The sequence below is a fragment of the Thermobia domestica genome, chromosome 10 (genome assembly GCF_964235325.1).
Source record: "Thermobia domestica chromosome 10, izTheDome1.hap1.1, whole genome shotgun sequence".
Classification (NCBI taxonomy): domain Eukaryota; kingdom Metazoa; phylum Arthropoda; class Insecta; order Zygentoma; family Lepismatidae; genus Thermobia; species Thermobia domestica.
Window position 1 is genome coordinate 230,248,610 of NC_137463.1, and position 25,359 is coordinate 230,273,968.

General features: G+C 34.8%; 1 protein-coding gene across 2 annotated transcripts in view; it reads right to left on the minus strand.

Annotated features, from left to right (window-relative positions):
* LOC145663050 (putative inorganic phosphate cotransporter) overlaps positions 1 to 20,983 on the minus strand; it is a 59,588-nt gene extending 38,605 nt beyond the window's left edge. For both annotated transcript variants that reach the window (XM_081729210.1, XM_081729211.1), the window contains exons 1-5: positions 20,878 to 20,983; positions 15,828 to 16,103; positions 13,772 to 13,833; positions 6,031 to 6,260; positions 1,076 to 1,312 (exon numbers count right to left, since the gene is read on the minus strand). In XM_081729210.1, the coding sequence (XP_081585336.1) occupies positions 1,076 to 1,312; positions 6,031 to 6,260; positions 13,772 to 13,833; positions 15,828 to 15,859 (561 nt within the window). In that variant the 5' untranslated portion in view covers positions 15,860 to 16,103; positions 20,878 to 20,983. The remainder of the gene's footprint in view (positions 1 to 1,075; positions 1,313 to 6,030; positions 6,261 to 13,771; positions 13,834 to 15,827; positions 16,104 to 20,877) is intronic.
* Between the last annotated feature and the right edge of the window lie 4,376 nt (positions 20,984 to 25,359).

Sequence of the window (25,359 nt, forward strand, 5' to 3'; positions counted from 1 at the left end):
CTACTATAGGACCAATCGTAGTCGGATCAAGACATCACTGAGGAACTAGTATGTGAACTATTCAAATATCCATCTTTCAGAACCTCTGGTACTTGCATAATCATTTTTAGAGAGGCTGTTTGGAAGTACTTTATCACTCTACACCTACCTGTCTAAAAATTGGTGTGCAAGTATTGAAGCATTCTTAAACATGAGTTGATTGACTTTTTTTTAATTTAACGTCCCTTCCAGCAGCGACGCTATATGAGACGGGACCTAATGATTAACGTGAAATCCAAACCACATGAGCTTCCGATAGGAATGGAGCTCGGGTCTCCCACGTCAAAGGCGCGTACGCTAACCGCTTAGCCATGAACGACTTCTTTCTTAAACATGATATTTGGGTAGCTCACATACCAGTTCCTCAGTGATGTCTTGCCCAGACTACCATAGTCCCAAAGTAGTGGAATTATGAACTTTTAGAGCTCACTTGTTTTACGTTTTTGGCATCCTATAACTCCGAAACTATCCACTTTTGAGCACAGGTCCATATGAACTTTTTTCGTGAGGAATCTGTTTCCAAAACATTGTGACATATTTTGTAACACCCTGTATATAATTATGTACTATATATATATATATATATATATATATATATATATATATATAGTACAGTAATAGAGGACATAGACACAAGATGGTATAATGCAATGAAAAGATGAGAGAGAAATGACGGATCTTGAAATGTGTTTCCTGGACTCGCTCATATCTCTTTTCAATAGTGATAAACCGAAACCGAAATTCCACTAGCCACTACAGTGTTAAATATACGTACAATCCGCAGCAAAAAACCTCCAACATGAGCATGTAAGTTTATTGTGAAATGACGAAGTCTTTTGCTCCAAAATAAGTGTGCAGGGGAGGACGCTGGGGTTTATCTTGGCGTAATTCGTGCCACTTAGATGTTATGTTGATTCTCTGGTCTGTTAGGCGTAGTTTCACAATAAACTTAATGCTCATGTTGCAGGTTTTTTTGCTGCGGACTGTACAAAATATTTAATTAATGTACTTACAAAGAATATTTTAACCAACTAACCTGCAAGAGGCCTTGCAATAATCGTACAGCAAACAGGCATCCCCAATGTCCTCTGGCTGCCAATGGTGAAATGATTGAAAGAAGAGCATTAATAAGTACGCTATAGCCCATGACTCTCTTCGTTCCCCACATTTCAGCAAGTCGACCTCCTGGGATTTGGAACACGAGGTAACCCCAGAAGAAAGCTCCAAGGATCAAACCTTGAGTCATCTCACTCCAATCAAACTCGCCATTGTCCTGTTGGGATAGAAAAAGACTCCGGTAAATGAGAAGGATGATGAAGCAATTATGTATGTTCTTAACAACAGGCAGGAGATATCACATCATTCATTCAAATGAAAAACTAGTTTGGATTCATTCACACAAATCAAGTTCAAGGAACACGATGTCTACTTTTTCTTTTGGCCCTTGAAATGCAAATGTCTTTGATTTTTCAAGGATATACTGTATAGTACACACCAACTACACACTTTGTATCCTATTTGTGTATCTTATTCTTTACCAACTTAAGTACTACCAAATTATGAATTCAACTTTAAAGTAAGTATTATGATAGATTCTGTAATAAAGAAGAGGACAGGTCTCTGGTATTATTCTTTGCTTCATTAAATTCAGAATATTGATTAAAGTACAATAACTCAAGTATTGGGCGAAGGAACAGTTTGCATATGCTAGACTCTATATTCCTTCTCCCGTAAAAATCAACTTATGACTTAAAAGTAAAGACCTGATTATGGCTTTAAATTATAGACTTAAGGGAGGATATATGTATCCCAGATGGGGTCAAAATTTTTAATTTTTCAAACAAAGGATTTTCTTGAAACACATTTGCTCATCTTTACAATCTGTGAGTTTTTATGACTGAATGACGCGTCTAAGGTAGGAAAACCTTCAATGCATTTTATAAAATGTCAGATTTTTAAATATTTGCTTCGGTTCAATTCTTTCATTCATGTTGATAGTGAATCCAGCGCTTTTAGATAGAGCACAAACCATAAAATAATGAGCTTGATATAGAAAAATATAGGAGCTGTTGTATGTATATACGATTGTACAGTTATCCTGTATCACATAGTGTCTGATGAAGCCAAGGAGTTAGCTGGTGAAACTGTAACACGTGTTGAATTTTAATGAAAATATATGGTTTTGCTAAGCAAATAATTAGTTTGTATTTAGGAAAAATATAGTATAGGTCCTATAGAGAAGAGAAAGGGTAGCAGACTAAGGTGTCTTGCTAAAATATTAGAGAGGACTATTAGAAAATGAAAAACTACATTGTAAACAATTACGGTCACATTTACTGACCGATTACTGTCAATTCTGGCTGCCAACCGATTACCCTTAAATTTATGGTATTAGTGTTAAAGTTATGGAATAGGGCATAAATATGGCCTTTTTATGGCCTATAACCATAAAATTTACAGTAATATTGTAAATTTTACAGTAATTAGTTGGCAGCAAGTATTGATGGTACAGTCAGTAAATGTGACCTATAATTTTTTAGAGAAGAAATCGAAACACAGTAGGTAGGCCCTATATCATGAAATCGAAACCCAGTAGGTAGGCCCTATATCATGCCGTAGACCTAAGGGTAAAATTGGACGACATTAAAGAAATACTTAAGATCGTGTAGCCAATTACTTCCATAACTTATCAATTGATGATAAACCACACATCTGATATGTACCAAAGAAAGGTATTCATGTTGCGACTACATAAAAGAAAAAGTTGCAGGAGAATATTACGACGAGACACTTCATGCTGGAGACAGTAACGAATGACATCAAGTTCAGATTTACTCATATGATTTGACAACGTTGTCCCTAAATCTCGTTTGTTGATGCAAAAGTAGTACCAATAGCTGTCAATGACACTTGGTTGTGTTTTAATAGGGGTTTCTTCATATGATTTAAAGTTCTGAAGAAGTTGGGATTGATACAAGGTTCCTACAAAACAGAGATTTACAAGAACGAATCGCTAAATCAGATATATCTATACAATTACTGACAAAGGATAAACGAAAACGGCGAATAGCAGAGAAGAAAACTAACAAGACATACATGACAAAGAAGCATATGGATAGGGTACATTCTAGGTGCTTTGAATCCGCCATACAGTAAAGTGTCAACCGCCTCCTAATCTTTACATATTTTCTTTTTCTAAAAACTACATATTTTGTCCTCTGTGTACCATTTTCTCACAAAGTACGAGAAGCATCGTTTTGATACTTCCTCTACTTATAGTACTAATGGTAACAATGCTTCTGAAATAAAATCATTCTGTTCATTTAGTATTAAACTTGTGAATATGAAACTGAATTGCGTTTCTGATAAACGTTTTAATATTACATAAACTACAGTGTTCTTTTTAACTCCTGCGTGTATGTTTATCTTGAACTTTAATTAGCTTATTTCTAGTTTTATTATTGTTGATTTCGTGTTCGGTTGGTGCTCCTTTTTAAGTCCTGACTTTGTATGGGTGCAAAAAGACCTCGATGTCGACGCACCCGGAAAATTTCTTATTCTTACTCTAACAACAGTAAATAATTTGCATTAGCTTTCGTTACAAATAAAATGGTTGTTGCAAACAAAACATAATTTTGATATAAATCCTTCCAATCATTTCAGAGAAAAAGTGGCTCTTTCTTATTTTATTTATTTATTTATTTTGATTTAAGAGTTGTCGTTCTCTACCCTTGTGTATAATATAGGTTATATAAAGCACAGTAGCAAGCCGCGCGATGGAACCAGAGATTGTCACACCATAGGTAGCTACTTACAAAGTACCACAGTTCTTGACGTAATAATATCCGTGAAATTGACAAGTTTCGAACATGTCTGTTCCTCGGGAACATCCCTCATTAAAAGATTAAATTAATATACAAAAGTAAACCTAATATTGTTAAAGAAACATATTAAGAAATATGTAAATTACAAGTTAATGATCATGTATGTATCGATTAAGTTCACATTTTAGATCCTCGACTAAGATGCAATAAACACAAAACATTATTCCAAGTTCTTTCATATCTAATCCTAATCAACGGGTGTTCAAATTAAATTCATTATTCAATGGTTCCAATTACAATTTGTGATTTAGAAGACAATTACTTACAACACTATTTTGTATATTTCATGTATTTCTTTCTATATAGTTTGTGCAAATCTAGGAAAATTATCGTCAAAGAATACAACTACAAAATTATGTTAAAGTATCTATGTTTCCTTTCTTTCTTTCTTTCTTTCTTTATTATATATTTTTTATCCATTTGTTTATACGAAGAATAATTTTTGTTTTCTTTCAAATCAATAAGATGTTAGTAAACTTGAGGTAGGGCTGTGAAGAATATGGAATGAAAATAAATGTTAGACAGACAAAAGCCACTGTAATTGGAACGAACGGGGTCGGTGTCAAATATAGAAGTAGGAGGGGAGAAAATAAGACAGATGACTAGTTTTCGATACCTGGGTAGAATTATTAGTGATGATATGAAGTGTGAACGTGAAATAAAAACAAGGATAGGAAAGGCGAAAGAAGCCTTTAGGAGGAAGAAAATACTACTTTGTGGGACCTTGGATAAAGAATTGAGAAAAAGACTCATAAAATGCTTCCTGTTGAGTATTATATTGTATGGGTGAGAAACATGAACTTTACGGGGAAATGATGACAAACGACTGGAAGTTTTCGAAATATGGGTGTGGAGAAGAATGAAAATGAAACGAAGTCTTTGTTTTACGTCCCACGCTTATGCCGGCTAGGCTAAAGGAGACGGTGATGATTACAAATAAATGAAATGGGAGGAAACGGAAGAACTCCTAGGAAACCCACGCACACGGTGTTTGTTCACCACAAAATTCACTTTGCACTAGCTGAGATCGAGCCAGGGACCCCAAGCACCAGAGATGAACGCTCTACCACTGAGCCACCGCGACCCTCTGGAGAAGAATGGAAAGAATTAGCTGGGTCGAGCGGAAAACGAATGAGAGGGTGTTAGAAATGGTAGGGGAGAAAATAACAATTTTAGATATGATTAAGAAGAGGAAGAGAAACTGGTTGGGACATTCGCTAAAACGGAACTATATCATCAGGGACGTGCTATAGAGTATGGTAGTAGGAAAGAGAGGGAGGGGGTGAAAGAGACTACAATTAATGGACGGTATTAAAACAGAGAAATCCTACGTGAAGAGGAAGAGGTTAACGGAAGGCCGTGAACCATGGAAGCTTCTCAGTTGCAGCAAGTGACCTGCCAATAATGGCAGAATACGTATCATGATGATGATGATGAATAGAATTATAATTATGTGATTTAACTAATTTCTTTTTAAAGTCCAGTAATATGTAACTTGCTCTTTCAAGCTGAATTTGTTATATATATATATATACAGTAGAGCGTCGATTATCCGAAGTAATTGGGGGATATGGGTGTTCAGAAAACTGGTTTGTTTGGATAATCGAACTGTACATGTTTATTTGCCATGCGCGGAGCGGCACGCCTCAACTCTAAGCTGGCGCAGCTGTTGCTGTGAACAGCTTTGATACTGCCGCTACTTGTACAGCCAGTGCCAAACCGACAGAAGTGTGCTGATTGTTGAAACACAGCGACTGGCAGCTTGGCCGGTCAGCAGCGCCTTATGAAGGCCCCATTAGAAGTAATGTTCCGCCAGCGGTGGCTCAGTGCAGCGACTACTGTGGAAAACTTGGTTTGGGAGTGAGGGGGATGATGGACGGTAGGGTGGGAGAGTAACAGGTGCGAGCGAGTACACAGTTCGGTTAAGCGGTCGTTCGGTTGACCGACGTTCGGATAATCGACGCTCTACTGTATATATATATATATATATATATATATATATATATATATATATATATATATATATATATATATATATATATATATATATATATAGGTCTATAATATTATTATTAAATATTAAAATTATATGTAAGAGTTGTTTTACCTTCATCTCTTGAACACTTTCTGCAAGAGAAATGTTGAAAGTTTGGCTTTCGTTAACTACTTCTCTTGGAACGACACATCTGGAGTATGAATGACTTGTGTTAGTGTTCGTTGTATTTCTTTGTTTGACCATGACAACGATTGCGAGGGACATACTTACTCGTATGAAGTAACAAGCCAGAGTAGTAAACAATATCATAATTCCAAGCACCAAACGAACGGGTACACATTCTGAAAAGACAAACTATTAATGGACTGACATTTAACTCTGTATATTTTAAAGTGCAACGATTATATTTAAGTAGGTTTTTATCTCACCTTAGTAGCATTAAATGCATTTAATTTTCATTTACTGCAGAGCAATAAACCATAACATGTACATTAATAAATTACAGAGCTGTTTGTGAAAATTCCAAGAAACACCAAGAAAGACGCATTGAGTGCAATCAAATTGATATCACAGATTCGTCACATGATTAAAATTTCAAAACTGCGCTACACCATTGACATTGGTAAATAGGTATGACTTAAAATTTGTAGATGGTGCAACCCGAAGTTCAATACATTGTAGCATCAAATCAAACACGTTCAATGTACTTGCATGGGACACTTCAAAATATTGATATTGCTTGTGCACGGAACACTTCAAAACATTGATATTGCTTTCAGGAGAACCGTGACGATAATGTGTATCTGTATGTTCTTTTCAGTATTTTTTCCTATTTAGGAGTAAAAGTTCTGTTTAAAAGGGCACAAGCTGCTGAAAAGCAGAAAAAGAAAATATATATATAGAACTAATTTTAATAGTTGTTATTGCATCGACATATTTTCTTGTTTTGGTTGCTATGACTACCTGTTTATGTTGTTGGTAGAGTAACTAAAATATGATATAACGTAAGACAATCTTATATGAAGTTGATGTTTATTATTTTAAGGTGTCGTATTTGCTATTTATTGCACAATATGTATATTCTAAAGTGTATAATCGTGGTGTGTGACTTATTTTAATCTTATGAACTTTATAACTAGTAACTATTTAATATTTGAAACTGGGGAATGTAACGAAGAATAACATTACACAAATAAAGTGCTAATCAGCTACATCTCATGTATGACTGATAGACAAAATGTTAGGCGGCCATAAAAGCCAGAGAAGCATCGATAGCCATCATTCCTTCAAGAAGGTTTGCACATTCCTAGACATCTGTAGTCAGGCATTGTCTTGTTAAAATATAGAATCCGGAGCTGTTTAAAGGAAGAATATGACCTCTACCTCCAGAATTTCTGACTACCATTGAGACCCTGTGAAAAATCTCTTCTTAAATATATTACGTAAATTGTGAGTGTCAGTGCAGTGTCACTTATGATACCTCCCTCACGCGTAGCACTGAAATCATGTGTTGTAACCAATGGCAATTCATGCAATCACATCTACAGTTTGTCCTCTATAACCTTCGATAAATTATACTGGCAAATTGTACTCCCTACGGTAGCGTCTACTGAACATGAAGTGCAGGAGCCATACTACTGACGACTATTGCACGAAGGTGTATAGAGAATTTCTCTTCAAAACTTGTTTCCTATCTATCTAAGAATAGCTTTTAGCTTGGGTACGCATTTCTAGTATGGGGAAGTTTCTTCCAATATGATTGCCAATATGGCTGACGATCCAAAGTGCAACGTTAGAGTAAAATAGCCTATACCTCCGAAACTATTGCTTTCAGCACAAGATTTCAAAGGACCAAACTTGGTCAGCACATTATTTTAGATACGCTAATTTTATTTCACATGAATTATATAAAGTTTTGTATTGATAATGAATGTAATTTATTTTTCGAAACCATTAATTAAACTCTATAAGAAAATTTTAGAAACGTGAGTTAATTATTTGATTTTTGATTTGTTTTATGGTTTAGAATTTTAGAAAGCTGCATCTGTAAAATGACAAATAAAGATCATAGAAAAGTACAACTTACTCCAGCACCAAAGCGACAGAAGAAAACCAGTCGTTTTGAAATATGCTATATTAAGGCCCCCAATTCATTTCTCGGCTGCACAGACAATTCATGCAACATGCAAATCTAAACTTTTAATAACATCTTTGAACCACGTTGGTTTATGCAGTAGCTATGACACTGTTCAAAGAATGGTTCATTCTTTCGTAGCAAAAGCTGTGGAACTAACGGTGGATCACCGTGTCTCATTGGCCACACATTTAGCCAGAAATATCCGTCTCGAGCAGCTATGGATAACTTTTACCATCACGAGGGTACAAAATCAGGCATTGGTAGCTCACATTGCAGAGTTATAGTATTATTTCAGAATGTACAACATTATAGTACAGGAATTCCAGAGATTAGACTTGAATAGTTTTACATTTGGTAAACACAACAAAAACTTAATGAAGTTTTGAACTATCAAAAGCTAGTGCCATTTAACAGCCCTAAAGTAAGAGAGAACATTGATCACAATTTATGGCCAGTAACTACCCCAGGCACGCAACATCAGTTTCAACATCAAAAATAGATTTCACATGGTTAATGGCACGATTTTTATCAAATCATGACTTATCTACTAGTAGTTTCGGAGACAAGTTTGCCTTCGTGAAGCGCTTTTAATTCACTTATTACTGAAAAGAAGCTTCCAAAACTATTTCATCATCTGTTTCTATTCTTCCTTTTCAAGCCACCAATCAAGCATTTATATATATATAACCATGGTAAATTATCAGCACTTTTTGATACATATAAACCAAGGGTATGGAACTCTGTGGTTGACTTAGAAGGTAGCCAATTAACTACAGTTGCAGTTCCCTGATAAGTTTGAAAATATCTTTTTCATACAACTAAAATAATAATAAGCTGTCTTGGGCTATATCTCAAAGATAGTGAAATCTTGAAGCATTAGTGGAGACTGAATTATTTGGTCGTAAAGTGGTCGGAAGTGCATTACAAGATAATCATTGCTGTAGAGGTGTTCATGGCATGAACAAAACAGCAGAAGCTGTACAACGAATCTAGTTTCAACAGTTTTTGATGAAATCTGAAATTAAGAAGTACCAGCACTCTTTGATCAATTCAAAATTCGGAAAACTGTGCAAGGACAAGGATCGTACTATAATGCGAAGAAGAAAACTGAAGATGATGTGAGTGGTCTTTTATAGGACTTCCATGCTGACTTTCTTACCTTTAACAAACAGGACGAATAAAAATCCAATCTTTTCGTTATTTTATTTTTTTTTAAACATGTTATTCCCCATATTGAGAGACGTCATTAGAATTGATAGAGAGGGGAACTAGGATCTCTATTTATGTGCATTCGGCAGAGCCTTGCCTTTGTTTTTTGCCTTAAGTAAAGTCAATTATGGAAAATGTGGCTCAGTTTACTGTGAAGACTGAAACTTCCTGAAAAACTTTCTGATATAGTAGAGACTCTAAAAACAGGCGAATTTGTTGTTCAGCATGGAGAAACGAAGTTCACCAGTGTGGGTATGAATCAGTACTTGGAGATATGCTACAACCAACCAGCTAAAGGTCAGTGTGGTATTATAGGAATGATCCGAAGGAAAGTGGCTGTAGCATTAGAAGACATAATCAAGCATGAGAAGTACTCAATAAGTATGCTTCATAGATAAATCTGTGGAATTGAAAAAAAAAAATGATGAACATGATCTATATCACGATAGTTTCACTTTCGTTAAGAAGAGGCCACCAGAGTAAAAAAAAAATATTGATGAGAAAGTAGAAACATCGTAGAGACAAATTGCTATTTCGAGATATTGTGGCTACTCTTAAACTTTTAACATTTGAACTAACACCAACGTTATTCTTTTCGGCCAAAGATGGCAATCTGATAAAATCAAACAAATCAAAATTAGTGAAAGATCTTGAAATAAAAATAAAAATCACAACCCAATGTCATCCAAACACACCCTGCATAGTATTTGATTTTATGCTTCATGCTCACACCATAGCTGCCACTCCTGTAAATTCAATGAAAAGCTTTGGCAGTTTTGCTGAGAATATGCTAAAGAGGATAATTTACCTCTCAAAATCTGCCAAAAGGGTTGATATTTACAAAGATGATAGTATGAAAGCTGCAAAAAGATTGAGACGAATTGAAAAGAACGCAATTAATATTGCAATCTCAAACAGTGTTAAACCTTTGCCTAAAAGCATGGATGCAGTTTGGGCTTCAATTAAAAAAACACACACACAATTTCAACGTTCAGAATATTTTATTCAACACAAGGACAGACTCTCAAGCAAAATAGTTTATTGTAGTAGTATGGATTGAGAACAAGTTCAGAAATTACAAGAAAGCAATGTGGTAGAACATCATCAATGTAGTACACTTGAAGAAGCCGAGGAAAGAATATTTCTTCACATAAATAATGCTGTAAGTACTCAAACGTTGAGAGTGTTCTAACAGCAATATTAAACACAGATGTATTTGTTTGTACTGTTTATTGTTTTCATAAACAGTTTCAACCGAATAGCGAAAACGAATTTTGGATCTTTCTAGGAAATAATAATCTACAAGATATATCCCAGTATACGATATATATCAAGCTGTTTCAATACGAGTTATTGATGTACTTCCTGCGATTCATTCTCTGAGTGCATCGTAGATATTACCAGCAAATTTGGTACAAAACAAGCAGCTTTAAAGCTGCCAGAAGGCTATTCATACTTGATTACAGACTTCGGAAGAGATGAACTGTCAAGCTCAATAACTGAAAATGCTGAAGAGTTTTTAACAAGGATGTTGTCTAAAGACTTTTATAAAATGGATGACTTAAGAATCATGAAATAACATCGAATGAAAACTTGACTTCACAAATTTTCCACCATCATCATCTACTACGGCATTACATGTCGAGAGGGCATATTTACGAGCAAACTGGTGGTACAGTCTGTTAACAAATCTACTAGATATACGTAATCTTAGTGAATATGGATATGTGGAATTTGAAACAGAGTGGATTTCTCAAATTATCGCAGAACAACTTCCTCCTGATTTCCCTTACATTTCTAATTGTCAGACTCGTGCACAGCCAAAAACTTGTGTGTATATATAGGAAGAATGTAATAGCCTGTCCCAAATTCCTTACTTGTGACTTTCAAAGTGCCACAATGACTGGAATTAGCCTATTATGTTATATATAGAGATTAGACCTCACTAATAACCATTTATTGCTTTTACTTCTTAATTATTATAATCACTCCTTCCTTTAAGATTGTGTATGTTATCAAAATGAATATTTTATCTTAGCAATGTTGCAAAGAATGCAATGTTTTCATTAACAAACCTTTTTAAAAACATTTAAAACTAGTTTTTTTCTTTTAAAACTGTTTGTACCTTATTCAAAAATATGCACTGATTAATTTTGGTCCTTTGGAATTTTGAGCTAAAAACAATAGTTTCGGAAAACAAGGGCTATTTTTCACCAATGTTAAACATTAGCTGGTGATCAAACTGACGGCCATTTTAGGATAAACATCCCCATACCAGAAACGCTTACCCAAGCTAAAAGCTATCCTTAGACACATCGAAAACAAGTTTTGAACAACATATTCTCTACACATCTCCGTGCAACAGTTGTCAGTAGTATGGTTCCTAGACTAATGCATCTACTACTGTAAGACAGGTTGAAGCGGGACCTGTTCCGAAAACTAGCTTCTGCTACTCAGTGTGTTTCTGAGCCCGTTTTTGACGCTTAAGAATGATATTTTTTCTATATATATGGTGAATTACCTCGGAACTTAGTATGGGGAATTCCGTCAAGTATATCATTTCACCCAGTTCAATGAAATCTGTTGATTGATCTATGGATCAATTTTTCGTTAAACGATAATCCAATAATGTGATTCTATAATTCATGGTAAGTATATACTCAACCGTTTTCAAAAATATTTCGTAAATATATCACCTAATCTTGTTGTTTATTTGTAAGTTTAAGGCGAGTATACACTATGCTGGACTATATAAATATAATATAGATATAGAGATCTATGATATACAGACGCTCCATTACATCCCTTTCTAATTCCATTGTAGGATATGTATAATGTTAATCCGCTTCCTGGTTCAATCCCTGACTATGTAAGTTTCTGGTATGGACAAACTCGTATTCATGGGTTTTCTCGAAGTTCTCCCGCTTCCTCTCACTAATTCATTTTCATTGATCACCCACCTCCACTAACCTAAAGTGCATAATCGTGGAACATTAAATCAGAAATCTAATTAATTTTCCATCTTGTGATATTGCTTATTTCTATCTGCACTTCTGCATCTCAAATTGCAGTTTTCTATAAATCTCCGGAGTCTAATATCACTCTTTTCCAGGATATTGGTTTCTATTCTTTGCTTCTATCTATTGATTATCAATGTTGTTTTCTCTTTTATAAAATAGATCTATATCTATCTATCTATCTACAGGGTGCGGCAGCTATTTGAGAACAAAATAACATTCGCGAAAAAGGAATTAGAGGTATGACATTTAATGACCGTTGAACGTTATGTACACGTGAAGAAAGACCGAATACATTATATCATTCAATGAAACTGTCATCTGGAGCAATAACAATCTCTAAACGGTGTCGAAACCGTCGGCAGACATGAATGAGGTGGGTCCTGGTAATGTTTGTCATGGCATCCACAATGGCTGCCCTGAGAGCCACAACGGTGTTGTGTGAATGTTTATTAGAGGTCCTCTCAACTACGTTCCAGACGTAAAAGTCCAAAGGGTTGACATCAATGAAGCTGAGGAGCCACATGTTTGGGTCGACGTGAAAATTAGTGGCCAATTATTCTTGGGTTGAATGGGCCGTATGGGTGCAAGAGGAGTCCTACTGAAAAACATATAGCCTGCCACGTGCTAGAGTAGTAATCTAGGGCTGCACAATCATCTTCAACACATCGGTGTAAGCAACGGCGTTGATTCTGGCGCCTTGACTAAAGAAATGTGGAGGCATCACATCGCCCTCACTGCTCACGACCCCCAGAACCATCACGGAGGCGGTGTGCATGATGGTCAGAACCTCCTTGGGTGATTTACACAGCCACCGATCATTTCTACGGTTCGCCTTCTGGTCCTTTCAGCTTGTTCAAAAGGCACCTGGCGCGGATCATTCTATTCTTCCTGGTTCGTGCGAACATGAACTGGCCTCTCCGCATCACGCACGACTTGTAACGGAGGTCTTCATGCACCACACGTTGAATGGTAGCCTCGTCAACCTGCTCCTCCCTTGCGAGTGCCCTCATGAACTTCCCTGGGTCCGGTTCGACAACAGCTTGGCCGGAAGCGATGAATTCGGGCGTCCTGGTCCTGTCCGAGCGATGACAATGTCGTTTCCTGTGGGAAGCGGTTTCCACATCACCACCTCCAGTATTCTCCGAACTTTGAAGACGAATGATTTAGGCGACTTTCAGGAAGGCAACGATGTTGGAATCGGCGTGTCCTGCAGCTAAGGAGACGATGACTGCATGGCTCTTTATTTACTGGGCTATCCTAGGGTTTGGCATGTTTACCTGCAACAAAAAGGGATGTGTTACAATGACATACAGGTACTATGCCACTTATACTATGTTTTCTCAAATAGATGCTGCACCCTATATATATATATATATTGAAAGTAGTGGCATCAGGTATAAAAATTAAATGCGCAACATGTACTTTTGTATTTCAAAGATCTCCTTAGGAAATAGTAAATAAATATATAGATATTGCAAGTGGTCACCTGTATATCGTCGTATGCCCTTTGCAAAAGAAGTACTGGTAACAAATTCGATATTCGTTTCTCTGTAAAATACAAAATGTTGAGTTAGTATTCTTATAAATCTCAGTACGTAGCCTTGTAAATGCAGTAAGTACAACCAAAAATATTGAAGAGTTAAAAGTATACAATGGTTCATATAAGGTACAATGATTAATACAAACTGAAACTAATTACATACAAAAAAATCAAGGACAGAAACACAAAATTACCATTGAATAATCTTGTCCTCGGTTATCCTGAAATATAATCGTGAAAGAACAAGATATAATATCAATTGAAGAAAACACTAATATTAACTTAACAGACCATAAAGAGATTAGCTAGGGAATAAATATAGAAAATACAAAGTACGAGTTTATGGAAACAACTTATGGAGATTATGGGAAATTTGAGTTGCTGGTATTAGTCTGGTGTAAATGGAATATCAGTAGTGTGAGCGTGACTTGATCGCCATTCAGCGCTGATTGGCTGACGTTACACACGTATCCCATTATTTTCGGGACACACATGTTGAATGGAAAAGTATTGCCCTAGGGTGTCTTGGAGGGTTCCAGGCAGTGTCCACCTCACAATTATCAAATGCAGGGAGGGCCAAGTAGTATATCGCTTGAAAGATATTTTGAAAGGAATCAAGCTGCAACAAGTCCCGAGTCTATGCACACCCTATGCAAAATGGTGGTCACTTACTCTTTCATGACAACTGTGTTGACATTTTGACTCTTTCCATTTTGTACAGGTGTGAGTGTAGAGACTCGGAACTTGCTTCATCTTGTTTCTTTGCACAATATCTTTCCAATGATATACTACTTGACCCCCTTTACCATTTGATAATTTTGGTTGGACTCTCTCTGGTACCCTCCTGGGGACCCTGGGATACAACTTTTTCTTTCAAACTGTGTGCTCCTAGAAATAATGGGATACGTGTGCGCCGATTTTTTCATCCATCCAACCCTTTCTGCAAAAATGGCACGGGGTCAGACTTTACGGACGGCCTGTAGTTATGGCACGTGCTCTTCTTTGCCCAGCTCTTGTGGACGTTTACACCATCTTGCAGAAAAACTGGCAACACTGTTTGCTTCCGGGGTGCTAACAATGCTCATGCTTTCCTTTTTGTGCGTATTCACCCGTTCGAGTCGAAGTACTTTCCTTGTAAGAATGAATCTTGTAAATAAGTTCGTACATTATTAAATTATTTTCGAACGAGCATATTGTACTGCCTGAAGTATTAACGAGTGTAATCAATAATAAGTTGTAATGATAATAAATTGTAAATTGATTAGGTGCAGTCGTTAAGTAAGAATTAATTAGTTCGTTGAATTATATTATTTTGGTTATTATTTTCACATTTGGCACTATTCACTTTGTTCTTGAATGTTTCAGCACAAAATTAAATTTAGGTGATAACTGGTCCAAACAAAATCATAGTTATAAAATATTGAAAAAAAATAGTCAAAAACCACAGACACTAAACAAACAATCACTCTCATTCACAACCACGCCCTCTTCTGCTCCATTTCTACAGGAAATTAATCCATTACTGCCGCTCTCTTCACAATACTTCGACTTCAGATGAAAGTCAGAGTTGCCAGATCGAACATGCATACAAATATATATTGGTATGTATAAACCAGGTTGGGTTTATGAATATGGTCACGAATTGTTTAAACTAAAATATTGACGTTTTTGCTAAGTTAAGGAATCGAATTTCGTTCTCTAACTTTTCAGACTCTTGAGATATCTGCAATACCAGTTAAAGACAAATATAAATTTGAGGTTAGATATCTTTTCTGTCATCTTTGTTAAAATTATTCAAAATTTTACTAAACTACACTTGACAAATGATGGTATAGAACTTTAGACTTGCAGAACACCTCTTCCTTATTCAGTTTCACTGAAGACTTTTGGATCTTATTAACCAGAAAAAAAGAACCTAAGAGAAAGTAATACAGTAATTACAACAAACTTTTAAACATATAGACCCCCCTATTACAAAATATTTTAGAAAAACTAAACTTACGTTACATATTCGTTTACAGTTCCGTTGGTCATTTCAATAACTATATTCCACACTACTCCATGATCAATAATAGACTGTTAGATTTCTAAAACAACATACTTTATTTCTTGGACGAAAGAAATTAAACTGCTGGACATTTAAAATGCAACATCAGAAGGAGCCATTGGACTGAACCCACATTTTCAGAATGTGTAAAAGATGGAAGGACAATACAATGATGGGCTGTGTATGTCCGCGACGCGTCACGTGCCTTGGTCACGCTCTTCGAAACAGCACCTGAAAAGCAGGTCAGAGAACCACAGTTCAGTAATGAAATAGTGTTGACATGACTTAGTGTGTCTGAATGATCAAATAATAATACAGTTAATCGACTTACGGCCGACTTCGGTTTCCAGTACCAGGTCGTACGTTGATTTGTTGTAAGTTGATCAATGGTAGTCTTCTATACAGTACGATATAAAATACTATTTTGATCACTCCTCGGCCGACGATTTAGGCTGCCATTACATGTACACTGGACTACAAATTAAACAAATTAACTGATATTTATAGATGGAATTGCGTTACTTCCGTCCTATTTGTATGAATAAGTATTATAACAATTCAATTAATTTGTTTCTTTCCTAAGAGTTCGTACGACCAAATTTTGTAGCAAATCTGATCTTGTGTAACTTATACCATAAAAATAATTTTCATGAATAACTTTTAATAACTCTCTGAATAACTCTGTAATCCTAATATTCTTTTATTTTATTCTTGTATTTTTCCTCATTGATTTTACACTGTTTTTAATCTCTATCATATAGATCATTTTCATCAATAAATTTTAATGTTTAATTCTAATGATATTTTGATTCTGGTATCTATTTCATTATTCGCTTTACAATGTTTGTACCCATTCATTTTAACTATTCTAATTTCTTTTTACATTTATAATTTCATATTTTATGAGGATAAATTCAAATATTGTCTACAAATATACAAAATTACTTTATTTACAAAACATATAAAAAATCTTTAAGTTTTACGTCCCATGCTTATGCCGGTTAAGCTAAAGGAGACGGTGTAAGTAAACGTTTTATTATGATAATTTCAAAGTTTGTTTTTCATTGTTTTCAGGAATTGCATAATATAGACAGATCCTTAACACACCTTTTGATGCACTGAAACATGAGCAAAGTTGCCAATTCAGAGTGTTAATTTATAAAAAGTACGATTTCCCTAGTTCTCCCTTACAAAGGCCTCATCCGATTAGTTATCGGTGGAAATGAAGAATTCTTTTCTCTGCTCCATAGTTTCCAATCCACTCTAACTAAACAAACTGAAAATTAACGACAGAACGTCCATGCGTATGAGTTATGAGTCAATTTACATGTTCGGCAAAAAAAATAATAAAAATAAAATAATAATAATAATAATAATAATAATAATAATAATAATAATAATAATAATAATAATAATAATAATAATAATAATAATAATAATAATAATAATACACCTTCGGTTACATCTGGCAACACTGTGTGATTCCTAGTGTACTTCAATCGTTGCTTCCTAGTTTAAAAATGTATGCATGAACAAGGCTTCATTTTGGTATAACCATTATTCATGTATCACTTCAGGTTCAAAAGTTCTACTATCCCAAACTCCGGGTTGCATTGTATATTGGACACCCTGTAGTTGTGGCCTTGCACTTTCTAATATCACGACGCTATATCAACCAACAGGATGTGCAAACAGCAGTGAGTGACTCTAAGATCAAGACGTGGTATGGACACGGAATCGAGGAACTGCCAAGAATGTATCAGGAGACAGTTCAACATGGGACTATACTTTGGATGTTAACTTGGTTTCATTGTACTGTAACAAGTACAGAATATTGTGTAACAGAATATTGTAAGACTTATAACTCACCTTTGTAAGTAATCAAAATATATGAGATCTTACCTGTGACACTCGTAAAAAAAGTGGAAATACATAATACAAAGTATAAGCTTCTAACCATGCAACAGTCTATAAGGAATCTATGATGTACCGTAAAGCTATGTGAAGGCAGAGTGATAAGATGATGCTAAGTAACGATAGAAATGTTCCAAAGGTGTCCCACAGGTAGAGCATCTCGCAGTAATCCAGTATGTGCATTATCTTCGTTTATGCGCATACTCATCATCACTAATGCGCCTGTTTACTACGGATGTACATTCATGCTAACCCGCAGGCCTAACAGCTTGTCCTGCGCTCATTAGAGTTAGGTACAGTTTTCTTGCTTTTAGTTGCTTCTTAACAGGTTGATTGGTGTTTATTTGTACTGTCGTTTTATGGCATATATCCGCACGCTGTATTTATAGCTATAACAGCTAAGCCTTCCTAAAGTGAATTTGTACGCAGGAAAGCAACTCCTCCCTTAAAAAACAAAATACTAGGAGTCGAACTCGTGTGGAAAGAAGCAAATGTTTTATGAATTCATGTATGGTCCAAGATTGTATACCTGCACCGAAGTAACTTATAATAACATACAAATGAAAAGAGATCTTCAGTTTCAAATTTGTGTCTCCAATTAGACAAATGCTTACCTCCAGGCTTATCTTAAGCTCAATCTGGCAACCCTACTTCTATAGGACTTCCAAATGATCCTTTAACACAACGTTCCTTTTTAACGACGAGTATGCTCACCTGGTAATGTCCACCAGAAATATGATTTCTTGTTTTTGTAAGGTTTAGTTCTTCATAAGTTCTAAACAGAATTTACACTTTACTTTATTCAAATGAAACTGTTTTGCAGTTAAACACAATCATACCAACTGGTGTTTCAACAAACATTAAATTTCAGTTATCATACATTTTTACTCAAAATAATATTGTTTTATGTGTATGCAACACATAAAAGTTAAAAGATAATTTTTATAGATATTAAGAAAAGAAATGACAGTAAATTCTTCGTGCCAATATATCTCAAAGAATACACTTCTGAACTCTATCGACTAGATAAATACTTATATTACGTGTGACTTGTATGTCGAAATACCTGATAAAACATTTTTAAATGTTTTAAAACTAAGTCATAATAATGTATTTTTTAAAATGTAATAATATTTTATAAATCTTAAATCGGTAAATTTTATATAATCATAGCTATACTTAATTTTTGAAATCACTTTGCTAATTCATTGTATTTTTAGATATATATTGTAAAATATAATTCTGAGGACAAAGGGCCTATCCAGTTGCAATGATGTAAACAGACTTTGGGAGACATGGGTGAAATTCATCTCAAAGGTAGAAGAGGCTATGGAAATTCTACATTCCAAAAGCAAATTCTCCTAAAATGGATGGAACATAGTCAAAAAATCACGAAATATTAACATTAATGTCAATAGAAAATCAATAAAAAAACAAATAATTCCTTCACTCATCTCAAAAACATCTGGATTTGGAATCCCGAGACTCGATTTAGCACGCAACGTGACTTTTGACCTCATCACGTGACATAATCTGGTCCCTATGGCAAATCAGGTAGAATTAGTCCCAGAAGCGACAGTCCCACTAGCGACAGGAACTGTTATCTGTCCTATGAGCGACCGATTCATTTACATTGAGATGAGGGAAGATGATATGATTCCATCTTGTGAAATATGTTTGCCTCTGCCGTTATTAGCGCCCGAACAACCTTGGTATGAAATATGTACGTGCCAGTGATACTGTTCGTCAAATATATTTTTCCTCTACTATGAGTGCAAATAAAACTTATTTTAAGTTAGATTTGACATAAAATATATCAAATAACTTAACGAGATAAAGGGACGTTTCCAAGAAAAGTATATTCCTATGTAATTATTGAAAATCCTTTCTTCAAAAGCATCTGTTTTCTGTACTTAATTTGATTCAAATCTAATTACTCACTAAGCACAGTAATATATTTTATTTTGAAAAACTTAAACGTGTAACAGTTTCGCACAATATTTACTTTTTAGACTTCCTAAGACTATGATTTTTTTAAAAAAAAAATGTCAATGATAAAAGACAGCTTTTGAGATCCCTTATATTTGATTGACTATTCTCAACCAATCCCACCAATTACAATGCAGTTCACTCTAAACAATCCAAACGGTAAACAAACTCCTTAAACTACCTTCCCCCTTATTGTAAGCTACTAAAACGTAAACTAATTGCTTTTGCCTTCCTCCCTTTTTTGATTTATACATAAAAGCTTGTCGTGTAGCAATCTGATATAATCCCTTATAACTAGACGAACTGTTAAGTCCTGCGAGAGATTTGTAACTTGTGTAATAATTTCTTCGAATACAGTGTTTTTAGATTTCTTTGATATCCTCAAGTGGTGAACACCTTTTTTCCATGGGCGCCCGATGGAAAGGCAAGGGTCGCCGCCCTGACTCACAAAAATGTATACGTAATATAGCAAACCACATATATTAAATACCAGATATACTAGACGTGATAAAGCAACCATGGAGATGACTCTCCCTAGAAAATTTTCTTCGGGCGCCCCTACCTCTTTCTGATTTCTTTCTTATGCCATAAACATATTCAATCTAAACTTATACTCCGTGTCATTTTAACATGAAATTTTTAATTATATTAGAATCATAGACAAAGGCGGAGAGTCAATGTATTCATAAAAATTAATTCAAAAATATAATATTACGAAAAATGTACGAAAGTTTGTTAATATAATGAGAGCATTCTCAGATATTAAATTCAGGTAGAGCGAAATTTTTCATAGTACATTTTGTTAGGTTCTAAATCACATTAGCATGAAACAAGTTAAAGAAGAGAGAACTTTATCTTCTTCCATTATCTTAGTATGAACGAATCGGTGACTCATAGCGCAGTTAACAGATCGAATCAGTCGCTCATAGGACAGTTAACAGTTCCTGTCGCTAATAGGACTGTCGCAAGTGGGAAGACACCATCAGGTAGGGCCTTTCTATGTGTAAGGAAAGGGACCCAAATCATACACTAGGTAACAATTGATTTTTTTAAAGGTCCATTTACAACACTGATGTTATGAAGAACGGAATCAAACACTTACGGGCACGCCTGGACTTCCCAGAACTGCGGTTGGCGACTGGACAAGTCTACATTCTCTCCTATATAAAGCTGCTTTAAGGGATAAAGACAGGTCCTGGCTGCAATAAAAAGAACCATACAAGGAAAACAATTAAGCACCAACACAGGCAGTACAAAGGTAAACTTCACACAATAGATTGAAGACATCAGTAGTGTCTCAGAGCTCCTGTTAAAAATAGACAACAAACGAGGTGGCACCTATAGATGGGATAAAACAATGCATGTTAACTTTATTCCCCTGATCAATACTATACTTCCTTTAATATTACTATTAAGGAATGACCTGGACTTTTGGCAAATCCTTGACACTCTTGACCAAGATTGCATCCTTGTTTAAAATTAATAACCAGATGACATCTGTAAATGAGGTAGAAAATTTGTGAGTATTACCTGTATTCTCTTGGCCAATGCTACACTTTCTTTAGAGATAAATCCCAGGAAGTATCTTAGGATTTATCTTCAGAAAAATGTTACGACATATTTCGTAGGAAATTCTACCCTTTTGTGCCATACACGTGAAGAGTTCTCCTGTCTGACCGAATGACGTTGCGCATCCACTGATATTGATACCAGGTGCTATATTGTTAACTTTCACACTTCAAAAAATAAATAAATAAATAAATAAAAATTAGAAGATAAATTAGCGAAACATACCTCATCAAACTGCACCACTCTTCATATTGTCGTATTGTCGAGTATTTTTGCTCCTTCATCCACATATGATCGCCGAAGATGATTAAACTTTTGTTTCATATCCTCCAAAATAGGTGCCAAGTCCCACAAAGCATACTTGGCCAGCAATGTTTTCCAGAATTTGTTTTCGCTTTCTCTCACCTGATGTCGCTTAAATCGAAATGAATTTTCTTTTTGAAATAGAGCGTGCTCTAAACAAGAGAAATCTCATAGGATCGTTGAGAACATAAGAAATGACATGCGTTCTGATGCCATATACACATTGAGATTTTGACTCTAGGACAAATCGTAAGAGATTTCCTAGGATCTATCCTATAGCGTATAACAGCCTAAGAGCACATATGGCACTGGTGATTAAAATTGACAAAGGACCAGAAGGAGCCTAACAACATTACAGTGAGGTTACTGAAAAGGATCTCAGTCCCGTCTAAGATTACTTCTATCATTGTTTTCTTTTATGACTTGTAAAATTCGTGTTTGAGAAAACAAGCTGGTCTTGAAATATCTAAACTAACCTAAGATGGCACAGATATATTTCATATGACAAAAGGAAACAACCCAGAACGTTCTTTCGATACTTTAATTTTCTGTGCCAGAATACTCAACTCTAAAATCTTTTGAAAGTGATCTCTCGGGTAACATACTCTGCAACCAACAGTGGGAGTATAAACATTTGTGTTAGGGTACAAGTAATGTAACTTGATTAACTCAACAAAAAATAATTAATCATAGTTGTAATTAACGAGATGAGAAGCTTATAAAACTTCCAGAAGCTTTCAGCGTCAGAAGTGGTTAGCGCCAGTGTTGCCAACTGTAGGGACATATCCCTAAACATAGGAACATTTAGACACTTGCTAACCATAGGTATTTAGGGACGGGTTTGGTAAATTGGTAGGAAACGTAGAGATTTTCCAATTCGTTCTAACGAATTTCCTCTATACTGAGTAACGGCAAAACAAAATGAAGTCAGAGCTTCTTAATTCACTTTTAGTCATAAGTTTCTCCCTCAAGGCACAAAAATATACTGAAGAATTTTCGACATAACGAGTCAGCACATATCTGTCCATAATCAAAGTATTGTAAAGATTCGTGTGTTCTTTAAGAGATTTTTTAACCAGTAATACTGAAAAAGAGTTATATGTGAAATACAAGATCGTCTTTCAATGTCTTTCTTTTTTTTAAAAAAAAAAAAGGCATAAAAGGAAACGTCAGCATGCGCAAAGAATTTCAGTTTTGTGCAATAAATATTAGTTTTACATAATTTAATGCGGCGAAGTTGTGTATAATGACATTTGTAAAATGATGATCACATTCAGTATTAATGTTTAAGTAAAAATTTACCGTAAAAACTTTTTGGTGAAAAATAGGAACATTTTAATTTAGTTATGAGGACTTAGTCAAAATGTTATTGGCAACACTGGTTGGAGCTAGCCAAGCAATTTAACCGGAAACAAAGACAGCTGACATCATAAGTTCAAATGTTATGGGTACCATGTAATAACATTACTCTCAAAATTCTATAATTATGACCTACTTCCGTCATTTTTTCGAACTCTGGCATCGTGCTAAATTATTCCTAAAGATTATAAATACTATATATTTTCCAATGTAAAATAATTATTTATTTATTTATTTATTTATTTATTTCACAGTTCTTCCGTGAGTGAAATTTCCGAATGCGGAATTGACTGTATAATATGGTGCAAGAGACAATACAAAGAATTTTCATATAGTTTATAGCGAAAAATAGTGATGTAAACTGCAGTGTAATGGTAGGTGTTTATCTATTATGACATCGGGATACAGGAGCTGATTCCACGGTACAACAAGCAGTCGTTCTTTCAGACAAAATGTTTTGGGGTGGGGGTGGGGGGGCACTGCTGGAGGTACTATTTTATTTATTATTATATTATAAATGTATTATTTTGGTCTCGTCCGGGGGTACTCTCAGAGCTCCGGGGGGTCAGTTCCCCCAAAAAACATGTCTGGAAGAAACACTGATGAGAAGTGTTTGAATTCCAGTGGTGAATATTTGTAAAGTAGTGTCATCTATGCTGTATCTGTGATAATAAATGTTTTCAAGGTCACTGCGTCTTCTTTGCGTTTATCACCCTAGTGAATCTTACTTTCTGGATGCACATCGTAATTAAAGTAATATATAACTATCCTATTCGGTATGCAAAATAGTTGCTTCCCCTTAAAAAAAATCCCTGCCCCTCCTCTTGTCCCACAAGAAATTAAAACTGCCGTCATCATTGTCCTGAAAGCATTTATTAAGTGCAATAATAAGAATTTGAACTACAGTGTTTCTAGATATAGATTAATTCCTTTAAATATGCCAACAAAATACTAGCATAGCTAGTGTTGGAAAATTTCATGAAAAGTTCAAACTTGAAAAGTTCGCGCAAAAGTTCGCCGAAAGTTCGGCTCATTTTTATGAATTGTCCATTTAAAAAATTCCTGTAAAATTACCAACATTTTGGTATATTACATGGCTATATTCAAAATCGAAGTAAATTTATTTTAGTTTTTTCTCTTTCTAATAGTACATAATTTGCACATTTTTTCAAAAGACGTTACGGAGCGTTACAAGCATGTATTTCAAATTCCAAGCCTATATTATAAAACAGTATGTATTCGGCAGATACCTTCAATTTTACATGATGCTGACAACCGAAAAGTTAAATTTGACTTGCACAAACAAGTTTATATCATAAAAGATAAAGCAAAAACGTTACAGGAAAAACTTAGCAAATTTAGTGTTTTATGAAGTAAACTGCTAAGTTTGCATCAGAAAAGTTGAATTTTAATAATAAAGCACAAAACTTGAAATTTCCATTATAAAATACATAGTTTACAAGATAAACCTTGAATTTTACATCATGAAACCCAAAGTTGACATGCACAAAACAAAGTTTGCATAATAAAATATGAAACACAAACTTCACAGCAAAACCTTTAAGTTTAAATCATAAAACACAAAGTTGACAGCAGACATATTTGAAGTGAAGTAGTACAAAGATAATGTAAGATTAAAAAGAGGCAAGAATGTAATTTTTAAACATGTGTTAGAAACAGGACATGAAAATGATTGGGAAGGAGCTTATTATTCTTTAACAAGAAAGTAGTGAGCTTATAAGGAAATGGAAAGAAGCAAGAAGGATTAAAGAAGAAGGTGATAGAGTGATGAACTGGAACAGTGGATTGACAATAAATGTGAAATAGGAAAGAATATTAGAAAGAGAAGAAAGAACAAGAAGAAAAATGTGCAATAAAAGTAATTGTTATAAGTATTTATCTGATTTTCCGGGTAAATTAATTGTCAAGATATTGTTTTGAAACCTTTAACTTTTAATTGTTATTGTTGGTTTTGGATAGAGAAGAGAAATTTTCCTTAACCATTCTACATTTTGTATAAGATTGTCTGATCAAGGAAGTGAAAAGCTTCTGAAACATAACGCTACTTAGTTTTATTATTTTGGTTGTAGCTAATGAAGCTTTGGCAGTAAATTAAAATATATTAAATTTTAAGTTAACACTCACAAACAAAGTTTACATCATAAAAGATAAACACGAATTTTACTGGAAAAAAGTTTGAAGTTTACATCATAAAGCAATAAGTTTTCAGCATATATTAGATTTTCGCATCATACAGCAATAAGTTTGCAGCAGTAAACTTGAAGTTTGCATCACAAAACAAAGTTTACAGCAGAAACCTTGAGTTTTACATCATTATACATAAAATTATCAA